This window comes from Crocuta crocuta, unplaced genomic scaffold, assembly GCF_008692635.1.
Source record: "Crocuta crocuta isolate KB4526 unplaced genomic scaffold, BGI_CrCroc_1.0 scaffold271, whole genome shotgun sequence".
NCBI classification, from domain to species: Eukaryota; Metazoa; Chordata; class Mammalia; order Carnivora; family Hyaenidae; genus Crocuta; species Crocuta crocuta.
In genome coordinates this window covers 2,580,512-2,591,807 of record NW_027527824.1, presented here as the reverse complement: position 1 = coordinate 2,591,807, position 11,296 = coordinate 2,580,512, and the positions used below count along the sequence as shown (strand labels likewise).

At 48.8% G+C, this 11,296-nt stretch overlaps 1 protein-coding gene across 1 annotated transcript in view; it reads left to right on the top strand.

Moving 5' to 3' along the window:
• Window positions 1-11,296, top strand: part of SORL1 (sortilin related receptor 1) — a 174,234-nt gene that overhangs the window by 98,991 nt on the left and 63,947 nt on the right. The window contains exons 18-22 of the mRNA XM_077776655.1: window positions 485-616; window positions 3,109-3,200; window positions 4,462-4,708; window positions 5,370-5,508; window positions 11,125-11,296. Of these exons, the coding sequence (XP_077632781.1) occupies window positions 485-616; window positions 3,109-3,200; window positions 4,462-4,708; window positions 5,370-5,508; window positions 11,125-11,296 (782 nt within the window). The remainder of the gene's footprint in view (window positions 1-484; window positions 617-3,108; window positions 3,201-4,461; window positions 4,709-5,369; window positions 5,509-11,124) is intronic.

The window sequence follows — 11,296 nt, the reverse complement described above, 5'->3', positions numbered from 1 at the left end:
ATCCAATTTTACAGTGCCCGGGTTTTTGGGGGCGGGGGGTGGCGTGGGGGATGGACACTGGCAGTGACTGGTGAGTGTAGCCATCGCAACAAGAGCACCATTTGGCCAAGAGCCTCTGAAAGCTGACACAAGAACTCAAAACTAACAGCGGTCTGGTTTCATTTATTTTAAAAGCAAACAGAATCCTGCTTCTCAGTAATCTCCGACCTCGTTACTGTGATACCTGCACAGTTCAGTAACCAACGTTCATAAGAATGATGCAGAGTAATACAGATGATTACACTGTGTTTAGCTATTCTGCTTGAAACAGGAAGCTGTAATATATTTTAGAAAACTTTTATTGAAAACTGGCTTCGCTCATGTGGAAAGTTTACTCATCTAAAACATCGCATCCCTCACCGGTCAAGCCAGTTACCATCCGTGGGACCGAGTTGGCGCAAGGCCCTCTGAGCATTTCACAGCCTTTGTTCTGTTCTCTCTTCAGCGCCTCTGCTTGAACGGGAGTACAGGGCAAGAGGTGATCATCAATTCCGGCCTGGAGACCGTAGAAGCCTTGGCATTTGAACCCCTCAGCCAGTTACTGTACTGGGTGGATTCTGGCTTTAAGAAGATTGAGGTATGTATGTCCCATGCTGTCCATAATTAAGCTAGCCAGAGGCGGGCCCGCACCCGAGCCTGAGGCCACATTTGACACCGAGGTGGGAGCCAGTGTGTCCGACTTGTCTGGAAATTCCTTGAGAATTCCAGAGAATGGACCAGCTGAGCCTCTGGAAAGGGAAGAAAAGGGGGATAGTTTCAGAATTCTCGTTCTTTGCCATGAAGATTCCCACATGGGAATGCCTAAACCCATCAGACAGAAATTTCATTAAGCTGCCCTGAATGGTTCTGTTTTGGCTAGCAGCAGCCTGTGGTAGTAACCACAGTGATCATCACAGGCACACCAGAGCATTATTATAGTGCTGTATTATCAATGCTCTAGTATGATTGCAGTCAACTAGGGTCATAAAGACGGTGTCTCAATCACGATCACCACTGTCATTATTAAAGACAATGAGGACTTCCCATGTGCCAAGCCCCGCTGAAACCACTTTGCGTGAATTATGTGATTTACTTTTCACAACAATCCTGTTAAGAGTGGACTTTTTTTTAATGTTTTATTTATATTTGAGAGACAGAGACAGAGTATGAGTAGGGGAGGGGCAGAGAGACAGAGACAGAATTGGAAGCAGGCTCCAGACTCCAGGTTTCAGGGTGCAAGCTGTCAGCACAGAGCCCAATGCAGGGCTCAAACTCATGAGCAGTGAGATCATGACCTGAGCCGAAGTCAGACGCTTAACTGACTGAGCCACCCAGGTGCCCCAACTAAGTAGGTATGCTTATCCCATTTTACCTGTCTGCACCCTAGCTACCCAAGGCTACACGAGGGTCAGAAATGGCCTCTACAACACCAAAGTCACAATCAACTCCTGGACGTCACTGCTGAACCCATCGTCCCCGCCCTTCTTTGTACTGACGACATGGAGGCCTGGCGTGTGGGTGGTATGAGAAGTGCAGGAGAGGTAGGGAGGCCTAGAGAGTTGAGAGAAGTTGTAAGACGAAAGCCACAAAGCCAAGAGCCAGACCTGGGTTCAGTCTTTATTCTGGAAGCTGAGTCCCTTGGGCAAGTTTTTTATCCACCCGAGCTTCAGTTTCTTCATCATTTATCCACTCAGTGGTTTGACGGGTGCTTTTTCTCACATGCTTATGTGCCAGGGATGGTTTGAGGTGGCGAAGAGACAGCAGTTGGCGAGATGCACGAGTTCCTGTCGTGATAGAGATTAAATGTTAGTGGAGGCAGCAAACTAATGAGGAAAGAAGTCTGTCAGTTCCGTCAGCGATGCATCCTTCAGAGAAGGTCGAGGGGTGGAGGGTATGGTACAGTCGTGTGACTGCACAGTCAGGCAGCATGACATGAGGTGGACAGGAAGTCCTTGAGGATGTGACACCTGAGCCGAGCCCTGAGGACACGGTGATTGACGCCCACCCCACATTGCAGCTGGGGGAAGCGAAGGAGAAGCTGCCCGGCGCCTGGTCCATAATGAGTAGTGTGTTGCTGTTGCTCTTTCTCTCCTTTAATTGTGTGTGGTCAGCACTTTGCCAGGTGCTGGAAGGACACAGTGCAGCCTAAGTGCCCACACTCTCACAGCGTACAGCCCAGGTTCCGTTTGTGCAGAATGGTGAGGTGAGTCCCCAGCAAGAAGTGCTGATGCTCGTTGATCAAGGCAGGTCAGAGGAGTTAAGCTGAGGAGCTGGGCCTGGAGGTGAGATGTGAAGGAAAGACACGATTTGATTATGGAGCAGAGGAGAGGCCCAGGAGGGGACACGGTGAGAGCAGATGAGGAGGAGGAGTACCTCAGGCCTGGAGACCCATGAGAAGGCCAGCCTCCCCAAAGTTGTAGGGGCTGAAGTGGAGGAGACGGAATATGGAGGGCAGAGAATGAACAGTCTGTAGAGACTCTTTTTTAAAAATGGAAAATTTTTCTAACATTTATTCAGTTTTTGAGAGACAGAGACCGAACACGAGCAGGGAACGGGAAGAGAAAGACGGAGATGCAGACTCTGAAGCAGACTCCAAGCTCTGAGCTGTCAGCACAGAGCCGGACGCGAGGCTCAAACTCATGAACCTCGAGATCATGACCTGAGCCAAAGTCAGACGCTGAACCGACTGAGCCACCCAGGCGCCCCTGTGGAGACTCTTAATTATGAGGCAGGGACATTGACAATTTGTTTTGTGGACAGTGTAGGAGCTACTGGTGGCTTTGGAGCCTGGAGTGACATAGGTGGGTTACTTTGTGCAGTTCATCACGCCCCAGACCTGCGGCACAGATGACAGTGTGGCTCTCCTGTCAGACCATGTGAGAATTGTCCCGTGAGCCAGAGGAGGGAACAGCTCATTCAGACCCCACATCAGGGCGGATTTTCCAGATGCGCCTGCAGGGGAATCAGGCAGTCGAGAGGTCGCGTGTCTGTAGGCAACGGCCCCACAGGAAACTGTGACGTGGGCCTTTCAAGGAGCTACCGTCCACCTTGGCCTTCCACCCACGGCTCCCACCCCCTTTTCTTTGTCAGGTAGCTAATCCAGATGGTGACTTCCGACTCACGATTGTCAACTCCTCTGTGCTTGATCGGCCCAGGGCCCTGGTCCTCCTGCCCCAAGACGGGTAAGTGTGGCCCCGGAGGAAGTCCGCATGTGTTGGGTGATGCAGCAGACAGATTCTCGTGGAAATACAAACTGTTGGCTGCAAACTTCTGTCTGATAATGGTAGTTGAAATGATCTGTTGACTTCTGAGTTTTGAAACCAGAGCTCAGTCATCTGGTCAGGTAACTCCACTCCATTTTCGTTCACCAGCATCCGCATCCCTGCACCCAGATGTCTCACATCTGTGGGGTGTTTCTCCAAGAAAAGGTATTATTGGAAGAAAGTCTGTCCATCATAGTCAGGCCTGGTTGGATATCATGAGGATCGTTACCTGGAGTTTGAGGCATGATGCAAACATTTGATCCCTTCCATCTCTTTCCTGTGTCCCCACACCCCCGGCTTGGGTGGGTTTTTTTTACTAACAATTTGTATGCACCTGGGAAATGCAAAGGTGCTGTTTATTAATCTCTTAACTTAAAGAAGCATAGCTAAAAGGAGGTTCTGGATTAGGTTTTCAACCCTTCTGGTATTTATGATGGAGAATTAGATCTGCTTTCTAAAATAAAAAATATATAGGTGCTTGATTGAAAATGTTAAGAGAATGGAGGTTTATGAAATGAAAACTATTTGTTTCCTCCTTTCTCACTCATAACCCTTCTCACTCCCACTTCCGAGGGGTAATCGGATTAGCAGTTTCTTGTGTATCTTTCAGAATTCTTTTTTTACTCCTATTCAAGCGTATGTCCTTAAAGCACATGTACATGCTCACACGTTAGACGGAATTGTAGGGTATTTGCTGTTATGCACATTTTCAAAACACTTAACGTGGCTTGAAGATGATGTTTACATGTGAGCACTCGTAGATTTTTCAGGCTTCATAATACTCTTGTGTATACCACAATCTGTAACTTTCTCTGTAGATTAACATTTTGGTGTGTAGACATATATATCCACTTAAAAGTGTGTGTGTATCTATATACATATCATACATGTATGTGTACATGTACATGTATATACTTGCTGGTAAGAACAGTGCCATGATGAATATCTTTGTACGTTGTCATCACGTAACGTGATTATATCTGTAGATAAATTCCAATAAAGGAATTGCTGGGTCAAGAAGTTAAGTGGTTTTAAGTAGCACAATTACAGATTACAATAATAATGTTGAACTTACTGGCCTTCTGGTTGTCGATCGGCTCCTTACATCTTTGGGGTAGAATCTGACCCCCCTCTATCCCCGTGTCCTATGTGATGTGTGTTCTTTCCCGGTTTTGACCAGGGTGATGTTCTGGACTGACTGGGGGGAGCTGAAGCCTGGAATTTATCGGAGCAACATGGATGGTTCCGCCGTGCTGCGTCTTGTGTCTGAGGATGTGAAATGGCCCAATGGCATCTCTGTGGATGACCAGTGGATCTACTGGACAGATGCCTACCTAGACTGCATCGAGCGGATCACCTTTGATGGCCAGCAGCGCTCCGTCATCCTGGACAACCTCCCCCATCCCTATGCCATCGCTGTCTTTAAGGTGGGGTCTCCTTTGCTCCCCACTTGGGCCATCTGTTAGAACTGGTGAAGAGCTGCTCTTGCTTTTGCAGAGATGCTGGTCTGACTTCTAGAAGACTGGCTCAGTTCCAAATTTGAGACTGTTTTCTTGAGCGCATGTGGGAGGATTCCAGAGTTGCCAGGGGTCCAGGCTGCTCACTGTTCAAATTTCAAAGGATTAAAAGTTGAGGTTGTTTCATGGAAAGAACCTCCATTTGCCCTTCAGTGCCGGTAGTTGGGGCTCAATGACCTCATCTCTTGAGAGGCTTGTCCTCCTCAAACCCCGATGGCTTCACATGAGCTCTGTATCACCTGTGTTGCCTGTCGCTTCTGCTTGACTCTAGAAAACAGAATGGATGGCTCTTCCCAACACTGGGAAACAGATTGTGAACCGAAGGCCTGGGCTGTGGTCACCCCTGAAGGCTTATCGGTTAGTCTCCTTCGGGCCACACCTTCTATGTGGCTTATTGGTGGTGAGGTTTCGATAAAACCACTGCCTTGCATTTCAGTGGAATCTCGATGAGGCCGGTCCTTCACCAGTGAATGTCAGGTGTCCCCCGCATGGGCAAACCCCTGTTCTCACGGAGGGTCCAGAATGGGAGACCCAAGGAGCTGCACTAATGAGCAGAGGTTTTCTCTTCCAGAATGAAATCTACTGGGACGACTGGTCACAGCTCAGCATCTTCCGAGCCTCCAAATACACTGGCTCTCAGATAGCCATTCTGGCGAGCCAGCTCACGGGGCTGATGGACATGAAGATTTTCTACAAGGGGAAGACAACTGGTAAGGCCATGTCCCCTGCTCAGTCTCTCTCTGTCTGTCTCTCATGGAGCTCTTGAGAAAGGGCCTGGGCGTTGGGAGTCTCCGCTCAGACAGGATCTGGCAGCCTGCATCTTCATTGTCACGACAACATGCACATTATTTAATTTCTTCCTAATGACATCTTAATTTCTCTGCTAATGGTACACACACAGCTGGAAGACGGCATGTGTTTGCCTGCCTTGAGTGTGATCCTTGGTGGGTAATTAGACCCTCCTCCCCTGTCTGAGGCCCCTGACTGATGGGTGGTGTGGCTTCTGTTGTGGCTAGAGAGTCCCCGGCGTGCACTGAATCCCCGCCTGGCAGCCTTACAGGGCGCAGTGCTGGGGTGGGGGTGCAGATGCTTGCTGCCTCCTGACGGGAGTCCTGTCTTGTTCTCTGGTTGTCCAGATGACCTGTGGCTCACTGAGCACCCTGCCTCCCTCGTGATGCTACGTGTCATTGTGTGATGCATTAATGAATGCGTCCCGCCTGCGACTCTTAGGCCCCATGAAGGAGGCGATCATGTCTCTCCTTTTTTTTTCCTCTTGGCCTCCACACTTTTGCCACTGCCTAGCACTTCGTAGGGCTCAGTATTGTTGAAAGAGATCGTGGAAAGGGATGGAGACAGTAGCTGCTTTAAAGATTGTCGGCAGAGGCTTCAAGAGCTGCTTGGTGCCTGTGACCCGCTGGTCCTGGAGACCGAGGCTCTTCAACAGAAAGCCTCCTTCCTTCTTTCCTGCCTTTTCCTTCTGCCTGCCACCCCGTACTGTTGGCTCTCCAGAAAAGAGAGCAGGATGCTCAGGGAAGAATAGTCCCTTTAAGAAGCACCCTATCTATCTCAGCGGGATTAAATAGCATCCCGGGTCTGCTGACTCTCCTTTATTGACAAACTGCTAGGTTTCCTGGTTTGAACTAGAATGTTGACATTGTGTGGTGGGTTCTGGCTGGCCCCGTGCTAAGAGAAGATTGTCAAAGGCAAATAATACAGTGACAGATACCATTGTTATCTGGGGAAGACCAGTGGAGATAACATTGAGAGCACCCTTAGAAAACCGAAAGAATGCTGGAAACATAAGTCTGTACTCTTGTTCTGTTTTTGCAACTGACCCATGACATGGGCGGAGGTGGTACTGTGATCCATGGATCATAGATTAGTGAATGGCATCTCAGATGTGAATTCGCTCTCTCGGAGGTCCCTGGCTGGCTTAGGAGCTGGGCTTTCGTTCCAGTTATGCCACAGAATGGAGGGGTCACTCTCTTCTTGGAGGCGGTGCCTGTTTGAAACAGGGAGAGAAGAGGGACTCAGCTTCTCAGCTGCAGGGGCTGAAACCCGGGGCCTTTGTCCGATGGAGGACCCCCACCCTTACTGATGGGCACCGTTAGCCAGCCGAGTGAGTCGTCAGCATTCCTCTGGATTAGCACTTGGTCCAGAAAGCAAGTCTTCCTTTCGACAAGTGCTTGTAAGCACGTGTTATGAGCACAGGGCAGTGCTCAGACTAACCGATGACCCTTGAGCTCCGCCCTCCCTCGTCTCAGCTGGCCGCTTGCTTCATTCCAGCTGATGTCAGTCACAGCCAGGTCCTGGGGGGAGGTGTTTGGGGAGGGGGCTGTAGTCCAAGCACTTGCACAGGTGGTGTACCAGGGCTGTGCACACACATCTGTGAGCCTTGCCTTAGGCGTGATTTCCCCTTTGTGCCTCAGTGAGCCCCCTTCATTTAAACTGTCCAGGGTAATTCTGGGAGTCTGGCTGGGATCTGGGTGGAGGAGATGTGTGCCAGTGAGCAGCACACAGACTCGGGCCTCAGGACCAGTGACTGCCGTCTCTTTGCTCCTTCCTCCGTTTGCCTTCGGGATTCCCTTTTCCTCCTTTGTGTGAGCAGGGTCCTTGCAGCCGACCTCCTGCCCACAGACACAGGGCCAGAGAAACAAGTCCATGATCTCTCAGACGGGCTGGTTTAGGTTAAATGAGCCCTTTTGAAATGGCACCTGGCTGCCAGCACTGCCTGTATGCTGCAGGTGCCTCTTGGCCTTGAACTTGCGTGCTCTCACCTGGTTGCTTTTTTGGACCCTGTTTTGCACGTTCGTGATCCCTGGTGCTTGTCAATCTTTATTATTTTTGTTGTCGGTTCCTAACACATGGAGGACTGTCTGTTAGCTGAGGGTAAAATAATAATGGAGATAATAACCTACATTTATTAAGGGTTTCCTGTGTTATCAGCACCACACTAATGTGCTTTGTGCTTTTTGAATGGCCTCAGTTAACCTTCCCCAAATCCTTGTGTATTAGTAACATTGTCAGTTTGTAGATAAGACCATGAAAGTCAGATTCGTGTTTCTATGTCATATGTATAGTTAAGCGGTAAGAATTTGCATCGTGGCCTAATTCGCTCCCCAGCTTGACTTCAACAAGACTGTTAGGCTCTGCTCCCTTTGTCATCTGTTGTTGGAATAACAGTGCCCTGGTATATGACAATGATATGGAAGTACTAGATGTTTGGTTTTTTTTAACTTTTTAAATATTTATTTATTTCTTAGAGAGATACAGAGTGTGAGTAGGGGAGGGTCAGAGAGAGAGGGAGACACAGATTCTGAAGTAGGCTCCAGGCTCTGAGCTGTCAGCAAAGAGCCTGACACAGGCCTCAAACTCATGAACTGTGAGATCATGACCTGAGCCGAGATCAAATGCTTAACTGATTGAGTCACCCAGGCTCCCCTGGAAGTACTAGATGTTGACTGATTCTTGTTTGTGATAAAAATTTTGTTGACTCAAAACATTTGTCCATTTGGGTTATTTAGTTTTAAACAAACGCCTTTCTTGATGTATACCTGATTGATTTTTATGTAGTGTTACTGAAATTTATTCTTCTTAAAGAGTGCTTTTTCCTTAAAGAGCTCACTTTACAAGGCTGTTGATTTTTCCGTTGATTTTGCAATGTATTAAAATACTTCGGAGCTCTTGGAATGCTCTTTCAAAGTCTCAGTAAGCTAAGGCTTTTAAATATCTATAGGGAGGGCAGATACTTACTCTCTGAGCTGGATTTGATTTTGATAATTGTCAAACGTATAGAGATTTAAGCAAGGTAATAGCATTTCAGTCTCCTAAACTGGTTCTGGAGGAATTTTCCAAAGAGGAAATCTGATTATGTTCTGAATCTGCCCAATGAAGACATCATAGGGCTGTTTGGTCTTCAAAGAGGACATCTTTGGAGATGACAACTGCCTTTTGTCCACTTTTTACATCAGATCGAGAGTCTTCACACTGTCTGCCTTGCCCCGGCAAGACTGTGGCCTCCTGTGTAAAGAGTCCGTGGCTACTTTCTGGTGGAATTCTACTGAATACTCCTTCCATGTTGTCTGGGGTTGGCTCTGTAGCACCCCATGTGCTCCTGCCCAGCCTACCTCTTGGGGTCAGTGACTCTGTCTGCTTGGTTTGGGGTTTGCCTCTGGACACTGCCTCTCAGACTGTATACATCTCTGCCTAGAACCTCATTTTGGTTCTCTGCCCCCTCATTTGGGGGCACCTGAGTGGCTCAGTCGGTTAAGTGTCCGACTTCAGCTCAGGTCACGATCTTGTGGTTCACGAGTTCGAGCCCTGCCTTGGGCTCTGTGCTGACAGCTCAGAGCCTGGAGCCTGCTTCTGCTTCTGTGTCTCCTTCTCTCTCTCTGCCCCTCCCCTGCTCACGTTCTCTCTCAAAAATGAATAAAAGTTAAAAATTAGGACCCCGTTTTGGGTTTGGTGCTTCTGACTCTTGCTTCCTTGGATAGGAACATCTGCTCCACATGTGAAAATATTAGTCATGTTATTTTATAGACACATCCCACGTGACATCGCCCTATCCTTGAGTGTTTTTTCAGTATTCTTTTACCATTACGTTTCCTGGAACACTGAATGCTGTGTTGTCCTTTGAATATGAAGATCATGTTCCAGATCCTTATGGAATTGTTTTTCATTAGCAGCAGCTCTGTGTTCCTCCCTCGAGCCTAGAACATACACATTTCAAAAAAGGAACAGTCTCTGTTGACGGAACAGATCAGGGTGAACGGATCTCTGGCATTTCTGCTCTAGTCACCTGGTTTTTCTGTGGTGGAAACTCTACCTTCAGAGCTGGTTAAATGTTTGTAGAACCCTGTTGAGTGTATTATCATATGGATTCTCCTCTGTGCACATGTGTATTTCGTGTATTTGGCAATGTTCTGTACTCTCTGGTCCTTAGCATCTAAACAACACTGTTGATGTATCATTGTGACTTTTATGTGTGTGCCAGTTAAACATTGCTGGAGTGCCAGCATCTCCAAAGCTACTGAGTGTATCACCACCTGTATCAATCCCAGTTGTCATTAACGAACCTGTTTTCCAACCTGCAGGTCAGTATAGGCAATAACATAGCTAAAATCTTCCCGCATGGGAACAGATTACCTGGTTGTGATTGTGGTGGGTTTCTCTGTCCATGAGATGGGACAACTGAAGAACTGTCATCAGCTGAGTTTTATCAGAGTGTTTGTTTATTTCCCCCAAATTCAGTGCTGAATAGTCACAGCCAAAAGAATGCACTTGGCATTTCGTAATTCATGTGGCTTTTATGTTGATCCAGGGTTTTTTCGTGTTTCCAGCTTTTACCAAGTGGTGTATGCATCCTCTCCCCTCCTCCTAGAAGGATGTGGAGGGTAGCAAAATCCCTCTTCCATCACTGTTCATCCACAAAGGTTCTTTCTCCAGAATGCAGTGAAGGGTTTTATGGACTTTTATGTGGCACTCCCTGGGGGAAAGCTGAACCAGAGAAAAGACTGGAAGTAGGGATAGGTCAACATTAACTAGTCCTTGTGTGGATTTATTGCATGACAAGAAGCACTGAGGCTAATGGGCACTGTGGTTGGCTCTTCATTCAGCACGCCGCTGCACTGGGGCACAGGGGAATTGAGAAGCAGAGACCCGGATGTTTGTCTGGGCCCTCTGATTCCTCAGGTGTATGTTCTCATTAAGGGTTTTGGATCAGAGGAGCAGAAACCCACTCAAGCTAACTCAAGTAAAAAGCCCTAATGAAAGCATAAAGGGAGGTTGTAAGGAACCTAAAGGGAGGAAATAGAGGTGAGCCTTGTGGGGACAGGTGCGGGGAATGGTAAAGCCACCACTTCTGTCTCTCTCTTTCCTTCTCCCCATGGGGCCCCGGTGTGGTCCTTCCCCTCCCCTCTGGAAGTCTGCTGTATCCTCCCGACTGCCTCTCTGGGATCTGTTTCTGCACAGCTTTGCCCTGCCTCACCTTTGACACCCACACTATGTGACGTTTCTCCCAGTTCAGGCTCCCCAGTTACTCTGTTATTTTCTATCTCCCCAATTCCAAATTCCCAGGAGGAACAGCGGATGACCCGGCATGGTTCCCAGCCCCGAGTGGTGCCCAGCCCCATGTGGGCCCGGCCCTGAGCACTGGTGTTGGGGAGGTCCGAGCCCCCGCACTCGCCCCTTCCCCCTTTCTCTCATTCTGAGCTTCCAGGGGTTGTGTCTGTACCACGAGGAGGTTGTGTTGATGTCGGTCCCCCCCTCCCCCCACCCCGTTCGGTGTTTTTTAACCTGGACATGGCCGCTGCTTGTCTTCTGTCCAGGAAGCAACGCCTGTGTGCCCCGGCCGTGCAGCCTGCTCTGCCTGCCCCGGGCCGACAACGGTAAGAGCTGCTGGTGTCCGGAGGGCGTGTCCAGCACTGTCCTCCCATCCGGGGACCTGATGTGCGAGTGTCCTCGGGGTTATCGGCAGGAGAACAGCACCTGCGTCAAAGA